Source organism: Equus quagga, chromosome 22 (genome assembly GCF_021613505.1).
Source record: "Equus quagga isolate Etosha38 chromosome 22, UCLA_HA_Equagga_1.0, whole genome shotgun sequence".
Taxonomy (NCBI): domain Eukaryota; kingdom Metazoa; phylum Chordata; class Mammalia; order Perissodactyla; family Equidae; genus Equus; species Equus quagga.
In genome coordinates, this window is record NC_060288.1 from 3,326,145 (window position 1) to 3,348,313 (window position 22,169).

Sequence of the window (22,169 nt, forward strand, 5' to 3'; positions counted from 1 at the left end):
CGACATCAGCGGCTGTGAGGATTCCCAGCCCCGTCCCATTTCAGGTGTGACGGTGTGGGAAAGTCTAGCTCAACCGTGGGGGCAAACGCTGGGCTGGGATAACCGGAGATGCTGTTCCATGCACATCCTTTTACACTGGGAAACGTTCCTAATAAGTTTGCTGATTACTTTTTTCAGATTATACAAGTTACATGTACTCTTCAAAATAGGATATAAAACCTTTGAAAATAAAGTTGACATTTCAAGTGTGCCAGAGGAAACTGACCTTGAAAATGTAAATTCTTTGTAAGTTGGAGAATCTCTGTTAGCCAGATGTTATACTGTTTTGTTTGTCCAATTTTTTTTTTCACTATTGCGGTGCTAAAGTGAGGTCTATTTGAGTTATGTCTTATAGTCTGAGTCACCAGGCTGTTTATTTATTTATTTCAGCTTTTTTTGTGGTATAATTGACAAATGAATTTGTAAGATACTTAAAAAGTGTACATTGTGGTGATTTGATATAGGTACACGTTATGAAAGGATTGCACCCACCTGGTTAATTAACGCAGCCATCACCTCATGTATTTATCATATTTCTCTTTTTTTTTGGTGAGAACATTTAAGTTCTACTCTCTTGGCAAACTTTAATGATACAATACAGTGTCGTCAACTATAGTCACCATGTTTTACATTAGATCCTCAGGCCTTATTCATCTTATAGCTGAAAGTTCGTACCTTTTACCAACCCTCCTTATTTCCCTTACCCCGCAGCTCCTGGCAACTGCCTTTCTACTGTCTGTTTCTATGAGTTTGACTTTTTGTTTATTTCTCCTTTTTAGATTTCATATAAAGTGATACCATGCAGTATTTGTCTTTTTCTCTCTGGCTTATCTCACTTAGCATGATGCCCTAAAGATCCATCAATGTGTCCAAAATAGCAGGATTTCCTTCATTCTCGTGACTAATACTACATTATACATATATGTATTTATTATATATTATATAATTATACATATACATTATATATTATATAATTATATACATTACATATATACATCTTCTTTATCCATTCATCCATCGATGGACGCTTAGGTTGTTTCCATATCTTGGCTGTTGTGAATAATGCTACAATGAACATGAGAGTGCAGATACCTTTTTGATATCCCATTTTCATTTCCTTTGGATATATTTCCAGAAGTATCTGGATCATATCGTGATTCTAACTTCAATTTTTTTGAGGAATCTCTATACTGTTTTCCTAGTGGCTGTGCCAGTTTACCTTCCCATCAGCAGTGTACAAAGGTTTCCTTGCCAACACTTGTTATTTCTTGTCTTTATGACAATAAGCATTCTAACTTGTGAGGTGTGTGAGGTGATAATCTCATCGTGGTTTTGCTTTACATTTCCCTGACGATTAGCGATATTGAGCACCATTTCATGTATCATTGGCCATTTACATGTATGCTCTGGAAAAATGTCTATTCAACTCCTCTGCCCATTTTTAGCTGGATTGTTTTTTGTTGTTGTTATTGTAATTGAGTTGCATGAGTTCTTTATATATTTTGGATATTAACCCCTCCATGATTTGCAGATATTTTCTCCCATTCCATAGGTTGTCTTTTCATTCTCTTGATGGTTTTCTTTGCTGTGCAAAAGCTTTTAGTAGAAGGAAAGAAATATCAAAGAGCAAAGTGGAAATAAATGAAATAGAGACTAAAAAGACAATAGGAAAGAGCAACAAAACTAAGAGCTGGTATTTTGAAAGGATAAATAAAATAGACAAATCTTTCCTAGACTTACTAAGGCAAAAAGAGAGAGGACTCAAAAATAAAATTATGAATGAAAGAAGAGACATTACAACAGATACCACACAAATACAAAGGATCATAGAAGACTGCTATGAATAATTAGATGCCAACAAATTGAAGAACCTAGAAGAAATGGATAAAACCTAAAAACATACCACCTACCAAAACTGAATGATAAAGAAATAGAAAATGTGAACAGACTACTAATGAGTAAGGAGTTTTGATCAGTAATCAGAAACCTCCCAACCAAGAAAAGTCCAGGACCAGATGGCATCACTGGTGAATCTACCAAACAGTTAAAGAAGAATTAACACCAACCCTTCTCAAACTCTTCCAAAAAAGTAGAAGAGGAGGAAACAGTTCTAAACTCACTTTCCAAGGCCAGCATTACCCTGATACCAAAACCAGACAAGGTCACTACAAGAAAAGAAAATTACGGCCTATTATCACTCACAAACATAGATGCAAAAATCCTCAACAATCTATTAACAAACCAAATTCAACAGTACATTAAAAGGATCATACAGCATGATCAAGTGGGATTTATTCCAAGGATGTAAGTATGGTTCAACCTCTGCAAATCAATCAATGTGATACACTACATCAACAAAGTGAAGGATAAAAATCACATGATCTTCTCAATAGATGCAGAAAAAGCATTTGACAAAATTCAACATCCATTCATGATAAAAACTCTCAACAAGCTGGATACCTCAACATAATAACGGCCATATATGACAAGCCCACAGCTAACATCACACTTAACAGTGAAACACTGAAAGCTTTTCCTCAAAGATCAGGAACATGACAAGGATGCTTACTCTCACCACTTTTATTCAACATAGTATTGGAAGTCCTAGCCACAGGAATTAGGCAAGACAAAAACAAAAGTCTTCCAAAATGGAAAGGAAGAAGTAAAACTGTCTCTATTTGTAGATAGCATATTATATGTAGAAAAACCTGAAGACTCCTCCAAAAAGCTGTTAAAACTAATAAATGAATTCAGTAAAGTTGCAGGGTACAAATCAATATACAAAAATCAGTTGCATTTCTATACAATAACAATGAACTATCAGAAAGAGAAATAAAGAAAACAATCTCATTTACAGTTGCATCAAAAAGAATAAAATACCTAGGAATAAATTTAATCAAGGAAGTGAAAGATCTGTACATTGAAAACTACAAGACATTGATGAAAGAAATCAAAGGAGACACGAAGAAATGGAAAGATATTCCATGCTCATTGATTGGAAGAATTAATATTGTTAAAATGTCCACACTACCCAAAGCAATCTACAGATTCAATGCAATCTCTATCAAAACTCCGAAGGCGTTTTTCACAGAATTGGAAACAATCCTAAAATTTGTGTGGGACCACAAAAGACTCTGAACAGCTGAGGCAATCTTGAGAAAGAAGAACAAAGCTGGAGGTATCACACTGCCTGATTTCAATCAATATTACAAAGCTATAATAATCAAATAGGCATAAAAATAAATACATGGATCAATGGAACAAAATAGAGAGCCCAGAAATAAACCCACACATATATGGTCAATTAATTTATGACAAAGGAGCCAAGAATATACAATGGGAAAAGGATAATCTCTTTGATAAATGGTGCTGGAAAAACTGGACAGCCACATGTAAAAGGAGGAAACTGGACCTCATCTTACACTGTACACAAAAATCAACTCAAAGTGGATTAGACTTGAATGTAAGACCTGAAACCATAAAACTCCTAGAAGAAAACGTAGCAGGTAAGCTCCTTGGCATCAGTCTTGGCGATGATATTTTTGGATTTGACACCAAAAGTAAAGGCAACAGAAACAAACATAAGCAAGTGGGACTATGAAACAAAAACTGAACACAGAACAAAAAGCTTCTGCTCCCCTGGCTATTTAAGTAGTTAACAAGCGTTTGTAGAGGAGCTCCTCCGTGTAGAAATTTTAAAGGTGCATTGTGGGGATAGATTAGGACTATAAAAATAACCAAAAATTGGGAATTCAGTCATAAGAACAGAGTTCAGTTTGAGAATAATTATATGGTACATGCTAAGGAGTATAAAATAATAGGGTAAAAGAGAACTTAAAGTGAAAATGTTATACAGAGTAAAGAGGTCACAGCCGAGCCTTGCTGCTGCTCTCGTCCTTGTCGTGGTCGTCTGGGTGATTGTCCTGCCTTGCTGGGCCAGTCGTCTTCCACAAGGGCGGGGACTCTGTTTTACCTCGGTTTCTTCACAGACTAAACCTCACTCCATGCGAGGAAGTGGAGACGGCATTAGTGTTTGCCCGTGGCAGGAGTGGGGTTAATCTTGCAAGACTTCACACAGTGTTGTTTTCATAGAGTGCTAGCATTTTTCTTATTCCAGACATGAATTGTATAAGAGAAATCAAGAGATTTGGGGAAATGCTAGCCCAAGGTTGGCTTGTACTATTTAGGCTTTCCCATTTTGGAAGAATTTGATAGCTTTGTTACTTCGACTCACCCTGTCCTCTCTGACCACACTGGCTTTATTGTTTCTCTCGTCTCTAACTTTAACTTCTTTACAAGGGGCTTCTGGGGGAATATCATTTTTGTTTTTGTTTTTTTTACCCCAAACAGCAAAAGAGAGGCCTCCATGAGGCCTATCACATTATCTATCCTCTGGTGTTCTCTTATTTCTCACACGGCTCTGCTTAAAATACACAGACATCATGGAGACATATTTAGCTCTGTCCTCACACCACGTAAAAATGGTTCCTCTGTGCTTTGGTGGTAATTCAATTTTTTGAGTTGCAAGACTTTGATTTAAAATTGTAATGGATTGATGTAGTCCCTTGTGTAGGCAGACAGAAGTACGGATTTAGTGCAAACACGTTTACACAATTATGAATCCTGCACATCCCACCATACATGTTTTTCTCCAGCAAAAATTCACGTTTTCCTACTGCTTGTTTAAGATAAGCGTTTCTCGTTTCAACTGCTCTTTTAAAAATGTTTCAGAGAAAAATAAAGTGACCCAATTCTAGAAACTTTGAGGCTGTCCTTTTACTTGTGAAAAATGGACTGATTACTGTGTAAAGAGAAAAGACCCTGAGAGGGCATCTAGTTTAGCGGATGGCATACGTCGTGGTCAGCTTGGGCGGCCATAAAATACCAAAGAATGGTGGCTTACACAACAGACATTTACTCTTTCAGAGTTCTGGAAACCAGAAGTCTTCCAGCAAGGTGCCAGCAGGGTTGGTTTCTGGTGAAGCCTCTCTTCCTGGTTTGTGAAAGGCCACCTTCCTGCTGGGGCCTCACGTGACCTTTGCTCTGTGCATGCAGAAAGAGGACGAGCTCTCTGGGTCTCTTCCTCATCTTGAAAGGAGACCAGTCCTGCTGGATTAGGACCCTACCCTTCTGAACCCATTCAACCTTAACTACCTATCTCAAAATACAGTAACACTGGGAGTTAGAGCTTCAACATATGAATTTTGGGGCACATAATTTGGTCCATAACAGCACTAATGCCCCGTACCCTATAATTAAAAACTAAGAGACATATTACCCTAGGCCACACACAGGATAAATGAGACTGTACTAAGCCAGCATCTGGTGAGTCGGGATTCTTGGAAACAGTGGAGGAATTGACTCTGCCTTGTCCCAAACCTGCTCTTCCCAACAAGCTGGATCTGCGTGTGCCATGGCGTCTGCGGCAATATGACGCACTCTGCATCTTGACTTTTGTACTGGTTGCAGCAATTCCTCAGTTTCTTCAGAGCTTATGCTTTGAATTCAGACTTCATCAGTTCACCTACTGAGAGTGTTTCCTCCAGCGTGCACGCTCTGCAAAATGCCTGCAGGAGTTGTCGCTCCGAACTCTCTTTGGTCTGCAGGCTTTCGGCTTCTCTCTGACCTGCACTGTAGCAGTGGGGGATGGAGATGGAAATCGATGGGTGATGGGTTTTGTTTCATTTTTAGAATGGAAGGGAATCTATAGCAATTATGTACACAACACTTTCACATAATCATTTTAATTAATCAAGGGTCTTGGGCTCTTTTTCTGGGATTGCCTCATCCTTTCATTCATGTGTTCAATCACTCAACCGACAAATCTTTATCGAGCACCGACTATGTGTCAGCCATGGTGATAGATCATGGGGATGCAACAATGAACAAAACAGATGTAATCCCTGTTGTCTGAGAATGCATAAGTTGTGGGATCTTGAGCAAGTCTCTTGATCTTTCTGAGCCTTATTTTCCTCATCTTGAGATAGGACTATTAGAATGGTAAAACTTCAGTGTTGGAATGAATCTTTCAAATTATAATTTTTCCCTCTGATTATTGGGATGATTAGGTCTGTTAAGGAATTTGGAAAATTCAAAAAAAGCATATGTAAGGAAAATTAAAATTACCTGTGATCCATGATAAACAGTGTTAATCCTTTGGTATGTTTCTTTCTAGACACATCTTCCTTCATCCTTGCTTCCTTGCTCGGTCTACGCACGCGCGCTCCTATATACACACATATATTTTTGTTTAAAAATTCTGGCATCATTTATATTCTGGTTTGAAACTGACACTTTTTTTCTTAGTATTATTTCATAGATATTTTTCATGTCATTGAATATTATTGTAATACTTGTTAATTGCCATCTGGTGATCTATCATATAAATATAATATTTATCCCTCTCGTTCGGGACGTTAACTTATTTTCTCATTTTCCTATTATGAGTAAATGGCAATACCCGTCTCTGATTGCTTCCTTAAAATAAATTCATAGAAGTAACATTGTTGAGTCAAACAAGTTTTTGCCTTTTGAATATATATTGCAAAATTTCCATCTCAGAAGATTGTCTCAATTTACATGCCTTTAGCTGTGAACAAGAGTGCCAGCTTTCCTGCATCTTCACCAATATGGATATAGATATGTATATTTTGTAATTTTTTGCCAATTTAACGGATGAAAATATGTACTTTTTAGTTTAAAAATTATAAGGTAGAATTTGGATGAGCTTCTTTGTGTATACCTTTTAGTTATTTGCATTTCTACAATTCTTATTTATATCATTTGCCTATTTTGTGTTGTTTTTTTCCTTATAAATTTGTGAAGGCACTTTCTACCTTAACGGTATTAAACTGTTTTCTTTTACATGTTGCAAATATTTTTCCTACTTTGTGGTTTGCCTCTTACATGTATATATTTCACTGATCAAAAACACATTTTTTTGTAACCATATCTATCAATCTTGCTTCTTTTGCTTTGTTGTTTAGAAAATTTTCCATTCACAAAGTTATATAGATTTTCCAAGTTTTCTTTTTGTTTTCAAATTACTGGGTCTATTTTGGGACTTTTTATTCTATTCCATTTGTTCTGCCATCAAAGCCACCCCGTATTTGGTCTAGTCTTTCATATGTAAGATCTCCAGTATCATTTTCTCCCCACTTGCTCATCCTATTCCTTTCTGTCCTAGGAAGTGTGTCTGTCTTGACTTCCACACTGATTTGCAGTGTTGATTCTGTGCTTGAACTGCTATGAAAGACCTTCAAAATTACACTCTGATGTTTTTAATGTTCTTCCTCTATTGACTCAGATAGCACGTCTTCCTCTTAATTAGTTGTCATCTCACTTTTAGCTTTTACTCTCAGTTTGTATTTTCTTGAATTAAATGACACAAAACTTGTGCCATTTAAAACTTACTTCTATTTATTGTAGTAAATATTGTGCAAAGAATTGCTTGATGTCTCCTCCTTGAGAGTTTCTCCAAAGTGTTCTTTTGTGTTACAGAATTTTTTCGTAGGTGTCACTCATCCTTGGCAGAACGGAAGCTTACGAAGGCTGCACATGTCCCCGGTGGGTGTGGATTGGCCTGTAATCCTTTCACATAGTCCACCTGAATCCTTTTAGGATCTTCTGATCCGATTTCAGCTATAGGACTGGATTACAGACCATTCCAGTAGCCCAGCAGACTGGGAGGACGTCTGGACCCTGGGCATTGGGCAGTTCCAGCGGAAGAGTTTTGTTTCTTCCTTCTAGGGGCCAGTTTTCTCTTCCTAGTTTTTGCTTGGCCCATCTTCCACTCTAGTTACTGGAAGTTTCTATGTCCAACCTCCTCCCTGTGGTTGATCAGGAAAGATGCGTCACTCTGGCATGGAGCTCACTTATCAGAGGGGGTCTCCAACTCGCGTTTTCTCTCTTTGGTTTATCTGCATGTAACCTTGGCTTCCTAGTAAAATTGTGCTACAGCTTTTCTAGCGCCCAGCCCTGGCGTCCTCAGCCTCTGAGTGCTAAGTGATGTTCTGCCAGGATGTCTTCTCCTTCTTCCTGAGCGAGGGAGACCCTATCTTCCGTCTGCTAGTCATCCTCGGGAGCCAGGAAGTGAGAACCTTGGGATTCATTGCTTTCCCTTGATCGGCTTTTCTTTACCCTGGAACAAGTAGAAATACCTCAAAATTGGTGGCACGTGATAATCACTCTTCTGTAATTATCAGTCTGTTCCAGGTTTTCCCTTTTTCTCATAGTCCTTGGCTTTTTTTTAGCTGGTTTCTGGAAGAGGTATAATTAGATACCTACGATAAAATAAGATGCTGCAGACTTAACTAGGAAATCAGGAATGGGTCTTAAAGCTTATTTGAAATAACACCTCTCCTCACAGCCTCACAACTGTGATTCGAGGATAAAACGAGATGATAAATGTGGAAGGACTTTGAAGGCTGTTTGGAGCATGCTGCAAATACAAAGTTGCGCTGTTATCTCGGCATTTTATGAGACCAGAAATCAGTAGCCTTGTTGGAAGCAAATTTGAGTTGTGAATTTTTTAAGGGAGTATGTGATAATGGAAGATGGTTATTTAGGTGAAGCACAAAGCCATTCTATTTCTGTGTTTCGCCCCCTTCTTTCACAGCAATACGTCTGAAAATAGAGGTTTGTCTTGTTCTTTATCCCTCCAAAGAAAAGGCTGGCCTGAATTTGCACTTTAGACTGTTTCTTTGAGTGCCAAGAGATTGTTTCAGCAAAAGAAAGTAATCTGCAGATAGGTCTGCCCCTGCACAGTGCCCAGCATCGGGGGCAAGGCTTTAATTAAAATGGAAGAGTTGGTAATTTCTGGCCTATCTGGGAAGCTTAAAGTTGATGTGGTTTGAATGAAAGTAATGACTTTTGCTTAAAATGCAAATATTAATGCAAGAAGGAGCCTGGGCCTGACTCTCGGTGCAATTGAAAGAGACTGTAATTTCTTTTTCACATCTTCTCCCTCAAAGTAATGGTCCTTTTCCCTCCTGAAACTCGGTAATATATACATTTAATCTGTAAGGTGTTTTTTTTCCTCCTTAAAAAAGTTCTTTTCAGTTGGCAGTTGGTCTGTGTTTTGAAACTCCCAAAAGCGGTGCAAATTTTAAGTATTGACAAGTCTTTGAAAAAGTCATAAGTGTTTGTTGTTGCTCATGTGTATTTGGATGACATACCCAGTTTCAGGAGTAGCTTTCTTCCAGGTCTTCTCAGTGTGGTTGTCAGGCCAGCATCTGCCATGCATCCCCATAGTCTCTGTTCATACACGGGAAGAGCAAGTGGCCAAGCTGTGAAAAGTAGGCATGTTCACCATGGCGTTCGTATGTGCCAATATGAAGTTTTCAAATTTGAAGCAACATGTCTTGCTCTTGGATTAAGGAGGCTTATCTAAATTACCAAGTTTGCAATGAATTGCAATGAAAAAATTTGCATTTTGAATGTTGATAAGACGTTAAAAAAGATAAATGGAAATGTGGTCAATTATACCAATATATGTTAAAAGCGTTCCAGACCATTGATGCTTTTTACTAATTACAATCATCGTGAGTAAAATGTATACTTAATGAGGAATTACAATGGCTTGAGCATTGTGAAATTATTTTTTATATTAAAGGTAAATTTGTTATAGAATTAAAAAATGAAAACCGTCCGTACTTCTTCTACTCTAAGTCATGCTTTTTTCCTTTTCACTTATGATTGATATACTTATAAATATTTGTATAATTTAATCACAGTATACAAACAATTTTGAGTTTAGCATTTTTCCTTCACTATTCATTATGTGGAAAGCATTTTCTTCTGTTTCCAACTGACATGAGGGCCTTCCATGGCTGCTTTAACCAATCTCCTATTGGTGAATACGTAGCTGTCTGCCATTTTTTTTTGGTCCTATTTAGATAGCGCTGCAAGCAATATCTTTGCTCGAAAGTAATTTTAATTTTTCTTAGGGAAGGGTCTTTTTTTGTTTTTGTTTTTCAGAATAAATTGAAAGGAGTGAGATTACTGTGCCAAATGTCAAGCAATTTGGGGTAGTTAAGGGGTTGGGAGGAACCAGTGGGAGGAAGACATGGTGTGTGACTCAGTGTGCCGTCTTGAGGAAGAGGGGCGTGTGTCAGGAAGCCAGGAGAGGACTCACCAGCAGCGCTCCACCCTATCTGTGCAGGCCCAGCGCTGAGGCAGGCCAGCTGTGGAGCACCAAGGAGCATTCTGCTAGGAACCTTTTTCCTTTTGTCAACCAACATCATCTGGACGTGGTTTTGGGTTTGAATCAGACTAACTAGGAAGGTGACTCCACACGGCTCTCGCTGAGAAGTGGGCTGTCCTCAGGGCCTTTACTTCCCACCGAGTGCGGCTCGGCTTGTGGCAGGGAAGGCACGGGATCCAGCCCAAGCCGCCTGGAAAAAGCAGCTTGGCAAAAGGGATTTGGCTAAATGGTGCATTAGAACACCTCCACCGTCCTTCCAGAAGCAGGTGGTGTTTGCCAAAGCACGGCTTCTCTTCACCCCTCCACAAGGGCAGCGGCAGCATGTGTTGTGCAGTCAGTCCTTCCATCAAACCTGAGAGCTGGGGAAGCTGAAGGAGAAAAACAGGCATTTAATGAACTGTCGTTAATAAGCCTCAGATCCCAGCATCACTAGTCACTGATGGCTTCACAGCCGAGTTTATCACGTACTTCCCTGTTCTTTTCAGCTAACGAGTCCTTACTAGTTTTGTCAAACTGCAATTAAATAACCCAGTGAACTTTGCCTTTGCTGGAAGTAGTCTTTTTGAAAGAAATGTTGTGTTTTCGGGAAAGAGAAGAAAACCAACCGCAAAACAGACCGCATTATGAGATTTCTGGTTTTGCGATGATTTTATTCTCTGGGATCCAGGGCTTCGAGTGGATTGATGCTGCAGGAACTGTGAGAAGAAGTTCTTTTATGGTGACAAATGCAAAATTGAAAACCCACTTCAGCCGCATTTTGCTCACACTGTTAGCACTTCATCTTTTCGCCAATTGCCCGTCTGCCGTGGGTTGCACCAGCCCAGGCTCTCTGGCCACCTTCAGCATCTTGCAGGGTTTTTTTTTCTTTTTTTAAAAGATTTTATTTTTTCCTTTTTCTCCCCAAAGCTCCCCGGTACATAGTTGTGTATTCTTCATTGTGGGTTCTTCTAGTTGTGGCATGTGGGACACTGCCTCAGCGTGGTCTGATGAGCAGTGCCATGTCCGCGCCCAGGATTCGAACTAACGAAACACTGGGCCGCCTGCAGCGGAGCGCTCGAACTTAACCACTTGGCCACGGGGCCAGCCCCCATCTTGCAGGTTTTTAAGTGTTCCTTTTCATTTTTTTGACTGTAGCAGTATTCCTAATATTACCACTACTCCTTACCTCCAAAAAACCAACAAAACTGTAGAAAATGTAGACAGATTCTACTAATCAACATATTTATATGCAGAAAGAGAAATGCCAGTCTGTGCTGTGACCTTCTCAAAGACACGCAGAAGCTGAAGAATAATGTTGAAATCATTTGACCACAGGTCCACATTGGTCTCTGTTTCTCTGTCCTACCAATCTTTCAGGCAAACAAGAGTGTGGATAAGCCTTGATTAAAACTCACTCTGCAACTTAGAAATGGCTACAAATATAGTTCCAAATCATACTTTAGTACTTTTACATGTGTGCAATGTTTTTTATGTTCCATTAGTACTTTTAAACCCATTTAAAGGCCTTAAAAGTGTTCAAGGACTGTTAAAAGCACAGTCTTCTTGCTCTAGGCACAATAAAGGAACTGAAAAAGTGATAAATGAGGAAAACCAGACAGAAAGGATTTACAATGCATCCTGTAAACAAGATGCAACTTGCTGTGTGTGCTCTGAAAATCACTTTGCCTTTGTGGCTAACCCATGAGGGTAAACCATTGGCTAGAATCAGCTGGGAATAAAGGCAAAGTGAAATCAAGGCCCAGAAAAGAAGGAAATTATCTCTGAGAAAAGGAAGGGGATGGGGGCCTGGAATTAGGCAGCAGTGGGTTAAAGGAGAGTTCCCATTATAGAGACCTCAGTGGAACCAAAGTTGGGGACTGGTGTAGTCAGTAGCAAGAAATGCTTACATTGTGTGGATTGCAGTTTTTCATATGCAATGTCTCATTTGATTCTCATGGCAACCCCAATAAATATTATTATGTTCTTTTTGCATATGGAGAAAATGAGACTCATTTTGGCTATAAACCCAAATTGGAGTGAGTGACTTGTTCAATATTACACACTAGAAAGTGGTAAGGCCAGAACTGAGGTGCTGAACTTCTGACTATTTTATTATAGTGCTCTTTTCACTCTGCCGTCCCGCCTCGGGTAGCATCTGGGAAGTCAGAACTACAGTATTCTTTAAAGGTGAGGGGAGTTCTGGTGGGCTGTCAGCTGAACAACAGAGTAGAGGAAAGATGGAACTAGGAAGGGAGCAATTTCTCCACGCTGGGTGTGGATCAGTCAGGACAGGCAGAAATCCATAGTCCCGCTCATCCTGCAAGAGCTGGGGTTTTATTTGTTCAATGACACCTGCCTGTTTGTATGTAGCTTGGGCTCTGATCAGCCCTCAGACTTGGATACAATATCTTTTGTTTGCTCATGATATCTGACTTTGGAAAATCCCTTTTGATAGCTTATTAAGGAGGCTCAGATATGGGAGAACCAGAGGAACAGACTTCTACTGGAGGCGCTGTGTGTGCCAGCTCCTCAGGGCAGGGCAGCAGGAGCGAGAGAGAAGGTAGGGGACCTGGCTCTCCACCACCGATGATCCTTATGTTATTCTCTTTGCAGACCTGTTCTTACTTTTGAGGACAGTTACATATATTGTTCACTTCAGGTTAAAAGATCCCAGTGGTTTTACCCTTCTTCATTAACTGTGTTTTCTAATCTTGAAATTATCTTGGCTTTATGACCTTGGGCAAGTCATTTACCCTATCGGAAACTTCATCCCATGTAACTCACAGGAGCGTGTGGAAATGTTTTCTAACGTGAGTACTTCTTGGCATTGGCAGTGGCTATGTTTCCAAGGATTTAAAATGCCTTCTCTTTCACGGTGTCTTCTCTGCTTTTCCTTCCCAGAGTCGAAAACATGCAAGCAAAGTCCGACTGTATTACATGCTTCACCCCAGGGACGGCGGGTGTCCTGCCAAGAGGCTCCGGTCAGAAAATGTGAGTATCTGTACCATGTGATATTCTTAGAGGATTTGTTCTATTTGCTAAGAATTTTGCAGGTCTAAGAATTGAGGTCATGTCCAGCTGAGTGGGAAAGCTAAGTGATTAGAAATAGTTCTCATCAAGTATTACAGAAAATGTTACGTGTAAACAAGTCCTCTTTTTCCTGCCAGAACTTGCCAGTCTAGTCTTAGAAGGCTTTTGGTGATGCCGCACTGGGACTGCGCAGAGAAAGACGGTACAGAGCGAGGTGGGTGAGGGGAGACAGGAGCCGTCAGAAGACAGAGAGCAGGGCAGACACGGCCTGAGGGGCAAACCTGTCAGAAATATCAGATCCTTTGCTTTTTACATATTTTACTTTTCCTTTGGTGTGTAAAACAGAATGCCAATTGATTCCTTTATAAGGAAGACTGCACATCTTGGAAATAAAAATACTCAGGGTTTTGGTCAGTGCCCCCTCTCCCTGAGGGAGCATTTACTTGGGAAGACAAATGATGATTAGAAAGGTGCTCAGAAGGTATAAAGTCAGAGCAAAGGGTTTACTTCAGCCAGGCCAAGGCAAAGACTGATGAAGTACGTGTTCCTGCCTCCCAGCAGGGGCTGCTTTTCCTAGTGAGTGGAATGTTCAGAGCCATCCATCGCAGAGGCCCCCAAGGTAAACACTGTGGGTCAGACACTGAACTTCCTTGCCTGTCGAGTTCTGAGGAGGCTGCAGGCATGGAATTCATACCCCACACTGCCACTTGTGCTTATGATCCTGTTTTCCTTCTGCTGCCATATAGATGTTGGTCTTCTTTTCTTATTAAAAATTAATATGTGATCATTGAATAAGCTTGACAAAAACTGTGCTTGTGTATTCTTCACAGGTGAAAAAGAAAGAGCAAGTGAATAGCATGTGACCAAAGGCAGTGAGTGTCAGGGCTGGTGTTAATGAATTCCAAGCCATGCCTCTTAGCATCCCAAAATAAGCTGTTAATAGGCAGACTAATCTGAAACAGTGTGGGGTTTTCTTTACTGCCTTGGTGAAGCAGGATTTAGAGCTTATTGGAGGCAAAAGATGTCACAAAAACGTTGCAAGCTGCCAAGGAGTGGGACTGAGACTAGCGCTGTTAGGTCTTAGCTCTATGACCTCGGGCAAATAATTGATCTCTCTGAGCTTCAGTTCCCTCAATGAGGCTGTAATTGTCAGACTTCCCTCAGTGCGCTTTGTGAATATGCAATGAAATGATAGGTAATGAGGTACACCGCTACATGCCAGAGACTGAGGAAACAGATAAATAAGACCCAGACTTGCTATAAAGAAACTCATGGTATAGTGAGGGAGATTAATATTGTATAAAAAATAGTGATAATGTCACAGAGTAGGTGTTCATTAATATTCTGCACAAAGTCCCATGGGGACAAAGGGCAAGTGAGTCATACCAGGGCAATCCAGTCAGGGAAGGTGTTCCTCAAGAGTTGGCATTTGAGCTGGGGTCTTCGGGCTTGAAAGGACTGTACCAGATGGAGGCAGTGGGAGTGAGGAAGGGGGACAGGTGCATTCTTAGGTATATTAACATCAAAAGAACTTTTGAAGCCACAGGAGAGTCAGCCTAAGCCAGTTTTCGTGTCATCTCAGAATCCTGTAGCTACGCTGAAGTCATTCTTTCCGTCAGGTATATTAACAGAAAGAACAGAATTAGCTTTTTTGCCTTCCCTGGAAATTATCGAGCAATGGTGCTGTATTCCTTCATTCAATGGCCATTTATTGTCTTATCTAATAGTCAGAAGCAATGGGGTTCATGGACACTCGACAATTGGCTCTTTGAATAGATTATTTTTCATCCACTCAAGTACTAATCATGAATGTTGCACTTACTTACATCTGAGCTCCTAAGGAGGGCTCGATCGCGCAGGCGGAAACAGGGTGCTGGGCTCGGGCTGGTGTTACTTGAGGACACGGCCAGACCCATGATTCACCCCACTCAGGCTCTGGTTCTGCCAGAAACCTTGGGGTTTATGGAGGGGAAGATGTTTGGATTTTAGAGCAAGAAGTATTTGCAAGGATTCTTTACTAAAAACTCCTTGGAGAACGTTTTCCTCTGGTGTATCCTGGGTTTTGAACAGCTTGATCTACCAATGATTTATTTATTAAATCCTTTTTCTGTAATTTATTCATCATAGTATAAAAGTGAATCCATAAACAGGAAAAGCAACATAGTGATCTTACCTTTTTATAAGAGACGGTGGATGCTTTTATTAGGCTGTGTGTATTTTTCATAGGTGAATATGTCATTTCCATTAGGCATCTTGATGTACTGGATGCAGTGTGGAAGCCACCGTGTCCCTCTCCAGGGCTCTGAGTGTTGATGTGGGTAATTATTTGGACCAGCTTTCTTTCGTACAGACTCACACCTAAGGGTTGAGAGACTACATATATGAATGGACGATGGCCGGGTTATATATAAAAGTAGAACTTTGACTCACCATCTGCAGCAACCAGTTCAGAAAACCAACTCATCCACGTACAATAACCAGCCCATGAAGCCTGCCAGCTGTCAGTCAGTCTTACGGGAAGTCACACCTCTATCTCTGGTAACAATCCAGGAAGCCAAACAATAACCTTGTAACAATAGGTCCCAAATGGCCAGGGCTTGATTAGTAGCTTATAGCTTCCCTAATTTTTGTCCCTGATTCCAACTTAGGACCAACCAGAAACAGCTAAATATGTACCCCTAACCAATCACATAGGATGGCCACTTCTCATTAGCCCACTGACAGCTCCCCCACACCAGCAGCCTCCAATCAGGGCACAACTGAAACCTTCCCCTTTTTCCCATTACAAAGCTTTCCCACTTCTCTGCCTGCTTTGAATCTCCTCCAAATACAGGTGATGTTGGCTGACTCCCTCGCTATAGCAAGCTCTAAATAAATAGCCTTTCTTGTTCTCATTTGGTTGGGCTTTGTTTATTTCCGCAGGGTTGGAAAATGAGGATCATAATAACGTCTAACGTACAGGTGTATCATAAGGCCCAATGAGGGTAACTCATGGATTTAGCCCTTTGTGTTCAAAGCACTTTCTACATGGGTATTATCACTGATCCTCTCTCCACCAGCACCCTGTGTCCTTGGAGAGATGTAACACTTTGTTCCACCTGCCTCTCTGTCCCTACCCATCCTCCCACCTGCCCTGCTTCCCGGGGCGGTGACAGGTTTGTGTCCCAGTGTGACCTGATTCAGAACAGTTTCGTGGTGCCCTGAATACCTAACGCAGTGAGTGGCTTCTGAAAACAGAAACCTTATTACTGAGTTTCCACACCCTGACCCCACACGAGCCTTGGGCCCATGGTGATTCCTAACATTGATGGGCTGATGAATCATGGCAGCCGTCCCTCCTTCCCTCTCTTTCGCCCTCTGGGAATACGTAGCGACTCCAACTTTACACAGTTGAACAGGAGTGCCTATTATCATTCCCAAGGTCCATTGCCATGTCTGTCCCACGTCATTTGACCTTTTTGTTGTTGTTTTTTAAAAATTTAGATTCATTTCTGGTTTCTGCCCTGGCGTCTCCAGCTTTTGAAGTTCCCCCTTCACACGCTGTACTCTTTAGCATCCCTGTTTGGATCTCCTATGTTTTTCCCCTGAAATTTTAGAGCACAGCACTTTCCCCTTGAGGCCACAGAGTGAAATTAAATGCAAAATAAATTGTCATGGCTGATTGCCTTAGAGAAATTTTCAGTAATCCCGTGAGCATTAGAGCCAAAAAGGACTTTAGAGACCATTCTAATCCATTGAGAGTCTCCGTGTTTCACCTGTGGCCCTTTTTATTATCTTCTCACCCACGGATCACATGCTTTGAAAAAAATTATTTGGGAAACAGCACTTTTAAGTAAAAAGTTGATTTAGTTTTACTTTTATTTTTATTCTGTAAAGATAAAGAACTGCCAACCAGAGTCAGCAGTCAGTATTAAGTAAATCATGATTTTTATGTGGAGTTAACAGAATTCCTTCTAAGTGGAGAAACTGGACGTTTGGTTAGTGTGGTCGGGCTTCTCACTCCTAAATATTTATAAGATTTCCCTCGGGTCCGAACTATTCAGCATAGCTTGAGACCGCCAGCATCACTTCACAGGTCCTAGACACCCGGGATTTCAGGTGGGGAGGCCTCAGACTACTCCCACCCCTGCTATTACAAGGTGAAAATAAGGCCCGAAGAATTACAACGACTTGCCCAAGTTTGTCTGGCCTGAGATTAAGACCCTTCCTGCTTCCTAAATCCTATTCGTAGGTTTCTTCCACATTTCTTGAGACTGTATCTTATTTTGAGGTGTTGAAGCCATTGCTGGGTCCGCAGCCAGAGAGCACTGCTGTTCTGGGGCAAAGCCATAACAGCAGCTGGCACTTCCCAGGCGCTTCCCAATTAAATTCCAAATGCTTTCCACATATTAACACATTTAATCCTCACAACTCCTGTATAAAGTAGGAACTATCATTAACCCCACAGAGAAGCAAACTGAAAAGTAACTTGAGTGGGGCTGGCCCCGTGGCCGAGTGGTTAAGTCTGTGCGCTCCGCTGCAGGCGGCCCAGTGTTTCGTTGGTTCGAATCCTGGGCACGGACATGGCACTGCTCATCAAACCACGCTGAGGCAGTGTCCCACATGCCACAACTAGAAGGACCCACAACAAAGAATATACAACTATGTACCGGGGGGCTTTGGGGAGAAAAAGGAAAAAATAAAAAAAAATCTTAAAAAAAAAAAAAAGTAACTTGAGTGTGGTCACACAGCTGGTAAATGGCAGAAACAAGGCTGGGAAAGCGTGAAGCAAAACAAAAGAAAATTTCCTCTGGTCCTGCAAACCAGCTCCCCACATCACTTCCTGAGACAGGTGGGGCGCAAACCAGCTCCCCACATCACTTCCTGAGACAGGTGGGAAGCATCTACTGAGCGCTGAGGAGCCTCCCCCGAGACAGATCAGGATCTAGTCAGGGGTCCGATGTGCAAATCAAGGGTTGTAATATATCATGATCGGTGCTACCGTAGACATATGCCTGGGCTACCATCTGGGCACAGGGGAGGCATCCCCAGCCTCTCCTGGCAGGATGGGGCAGGACAAGGTTTCCTGGAGAAGGTGACCCTGAGCTGATTCTTGAAGGGGAGGAGAGGGTGAGATAGATGGAGAAAGATGGGAGGGGGCTCTTCTGAGCGCGGAGCCAACAAGAGTAATGTTTTTAGGGAAACAAAATTCAAAGGCACTTCTGGAGAGTAAAGCGCTAGTGGGTGGCCATGTTAGTTTCCTGTGGCTGTTGTAACAAATTGCCACAAACTGGGGGACTTAAAACAGTGGATATTTATTCTCTCACAGTTCTGGAGGCTGCACGTCTGAGATCAAGGTGCTGGCAGGGGCATGCTCTGGGCGCTCTGATTGAAAGTCAGCCCCACCCTCCCTCAGGGCTGCTGGTGGTTGCTCGCAGTACTTCATGTTCCTTCGCTTCCAGCTGCATTCCATCTGCCTTTGTCTTCACGTGGCCTTCTTCCCTATGTGTGTCTCTGTGTGTCTCTCCTCTTCTTCTAAGGACATCAGTCCTTGGATTTAGGGCCCACTATGATCTAGTATGACCTTATCATAATCAATTAATTTGCAAAGACGCTATTTCCAAATAAGATCACGCGTCTGAGGTGGACATGAATTTGGGGGGACAGTATTCACCCAGTAGAGCAGTGGAGACAAAAATTGAGGCTAGGATGATTGACAAGGGTACAAACTTGTACTGTGCATAGCGTTGACCTTTACTTTGTTAAAATTTTCCTTTTTCTCAAGTGTTCTGCTGCTGAATTTGCGGGGAATTCTCAAAGATGGGTGCATTGAGCAATGAATACTGTGTGTGTGGCTTCCAGCTGTGCATTTAGAGCTGGAAGGGGACATTCTGCTTGTGGCTCAACTGCATGTTAGTTTTACAACTTTATTTCGGACTTTCGAAAGCTTAATTGCCGTGGTTATCATCAGGGACCTTGTCGCTGCCCTGCCTGCCTCTCAGAGTTGTGAAGGGGCTCAAATAAAAGCTTCTTGGCTGTGAAGCTGTGTGATAAACTGTGAAGTGTGTGTGCAGTATTCTTTCATGGATAATTTTTTTTTCTTTCTTTCTTTCTTTTTTTCATGGATAATTTTTTATTCCTTGTGTGTTGGCTCCATTCTTTGGTCTCCACAGTGCAAGACTTCTATCATCCAGTTAGGGGCAGGCCTGTTGTTCTCATCTCGAAGAGCTGAAGAGCAATTAGGAAATCAATAAGCATGAGTTAGTATTTATTTATGTGTCTTAAGTAAGGAGTCAGAAAATAGCAGCTAGCTAAATGCAGCCACTGCCTGTTTTTTTAAGGTCTGCAAGCTAAGAATGGTTTTTACATTTTTAAACGTTTAGAAAAAAAAAATCAAAAGAAGAATAATATATAGTGACATGAAAATTACATGAAATTCAAATTTTAATGTCCATAAATGAAGACTTTTTGGAACATAGCCCTACTCAATCATTCACATATTGTTAGTGGCTCCTTTCACGCTACACAGCAGCGTTGAGTAGCTGCAAGAGAGACTCTGTCCCGCAGAGCCTAACATGTTTTCCCTCTGGCCTGCACAGAAAACGTTTGCCGACCCGAGTGGACACTTTGGGAAAGGAGAAGGTGAGTGGTCGCTCCTCTGGCTGCGCATCTCCCTGCTCACAGGAGCGACCCCTTTAGGACATCCCAGACCCTAAAGCTGCCTTGTCTTTTGTTCCCTCCCAGAGTTTTATTTTTTTAGTGGCCAGTAGGTTGAAGGGTTTGTGGAATTGTCGTTCCAAACCCCCGAACAAGAACATTGTTACTATTTTGCTCTGTTTCTTTCAGTACAGATAGTTTGTAATTTATGAGCAGGTTATGCTGTAAGAATGTGTTTGAAGCCTGTAACACATGGAAACAAGGAAGATGGTTTGTTTCTTATGCCATCTACACACCAACCTCAATTTACAGTAACCAAAGCTCTTGAATTTTCTGGGGCAGCCCTGATTTAGAATATCTTTCTGTCACTACAAATCAATGATATGTCTGGAAAGTCTGATTTTTCCTTTCTAAACTGTACCCAAAAGTAGAATAAAAACTTGTTATGTAGAAACACAGATAATAATTTAAATGAAAAAACCCAGAACTCCTCATTAACACAAATGTGCAGTGTGGCACTTCAGCCATACATGACTTCCTGGGCCTGAGACGAGGTCTGAGGCTTGGGACTCTGGTTCTGAAACTTATTCATACTAAAATATATATCACAGTTATTACTTGCATCTAGAATCTGATCCAAGGAGAAGAAAGAAAGATTCTCTGAAAAGACAGCTATGAAAATATTCTTTTTGTTTTTAACAGTAGAAGTAGTGTCAGGGGTCTTGGATGAACTGGAGCGCTTCCTGGTCTCGCTCCTCACTCTGTAACTCCATTTTTCTATTGTTGACATATCGCTGGATATATTCTCTTGTTAGCATGCTATTTATGAAGCTTTCTTTATGTGTTGGGCCCTATACTAAATACTTGGTAGATATTTCCTTTGAACTTTGCAAATATAGGTAGGAATCTTTATTGGCTCTATTTAAATAAAGATATGAAGACTGAATCTTAGGTCAAGTATCTTATCCAGAGTTGCACACCTTGTAAGTGTTCCAGCCAAGATTCAAACACGGTACAGTTTGGCTCTAGAACCTGAGCTCCATATTACTATGAATTCTTTATTAATTCATTCATTTGCTTAAGAAATATTAATTGATTGCCTAGCCAGAGTCAGGTACTATATTGGTTGCTGAGAATTAAATGGTAAATGAAACAGATACAGTTTCTGTTGACAGTGTTTATAGGATAGTGGGGGAATGGATATTAATTTTAAAATACCATACAAATATATAGATGACAAAGTATCGGAAAAGCATAGAATGGGGAAATCATGTCTTTGGGATCGGAGAATGCTTCCCTGAACAAGTGATGCTTGAGCTGTGTCTGAAAGATGAGTAAAGATTAACTAGTCAGAGAGGAGGGGAGACAGGAGAATTCCAGGCAGGGGGAACAGCATGCGCAAAGGCCCTGTAGTCAAAGAAATCACGGCACACCCAAGGAATACAAAGAAAGCCATTGTGGCTGGTGTTCACAGGTAGAGGCAGGCAGTGATGTGAGATGCAGAGAATGGATTGATGGGAAGAAGAGTAGAGGCGAACTGTCGAGTATCAGGCTCTCAGTTGTCCACTGAGAGAACACAGCCTCAGATGAGGGTGATGACGCCAGTGAAAAGTGGGAAGCAAATAGATCTGAAGGATAATTAAGCAGGTGAAAATGGTGAACTGAGGGATGAGTGTGCAAGAGAAGGAGGTTTCCACACAACTTCCAGGTTTGGAACTTGCACAGCTGGGTCGTTGCTGCCCCCTCCTGCAGCCAAGATAACCTTCATCTTTAAGGCCATGCCCCAGAGAGCAGAAAGATCTGAGAAGTGGGAAAGGATGTGAGGAAAACTCTTTCTCCAGGTTGTTCCACATTGATCAAGGCTGAGGAGGACTAAAGTTGCATAAAGGTGAATTTGCCTCCAGCCCAGGGGTAGGGGCAGCAATGGGGAAGGGACGGGCGGACTTATGTCCTTAGAGCTTCTTCCCAGTCAAGCCTTCTACTCTTCTGATGGAGGGTGAGGCCAAGCCAGGGACTGGCCCAGGACGAGGACCCCACAGAGGCGTGGGCTAGAGGTGCCCTATGGATGTGTTGATGTCCAAAGCCAGGACAGTGTGTGGAGTGAGTTCAAGGCAGTCGCCAAGCGAGGGGCCTGGAGAGAGGACAGTACCAGCATCCTGGTACCCTGAGTTAAGCCAGCAGGAGGCTGTCTGGAGGGCTTCCTGACAGGGATGCCAAAGTTGGCGGTGGTTACATCATGTGCTTCTGGCGGGAGGATACAGGGTGTTTAAAGGGCCGGAAC

At 41.5% G+C, this 22,169-nt stretch overlaps 1 protein-coding gene across 3 annotated transcripts in view; it reads left to right on the forward strand.

Moving 5' to 3' along the window:
• ZMAT4 (zinc finger matrin-type 4) overlaps nucleotides 1-22,169 on the forward strand; it is a 317,539-nt gene that overhangs the window by 99,962 nt on the left and 195,408 nt on the right. For all 3 annotated transcript variants that reach the window (XR_006886617.1, XM_046648399.1, XM_046648400.1), the window contains exon 3: nucleotides 13,124-13,213. Coding sequence is in view for 2 of the 3 variants with exons in the window: in XM_046648399.1 (XP_046504355.1) it covers nucleotides 13,124-13,213 (90 nt within the window). In the remaining variant the exon portion in view is untranslated. The remainder of the gene's footprint in view (nucleotides 1-13,123; nucleotides 13,214-22,169) is intronic.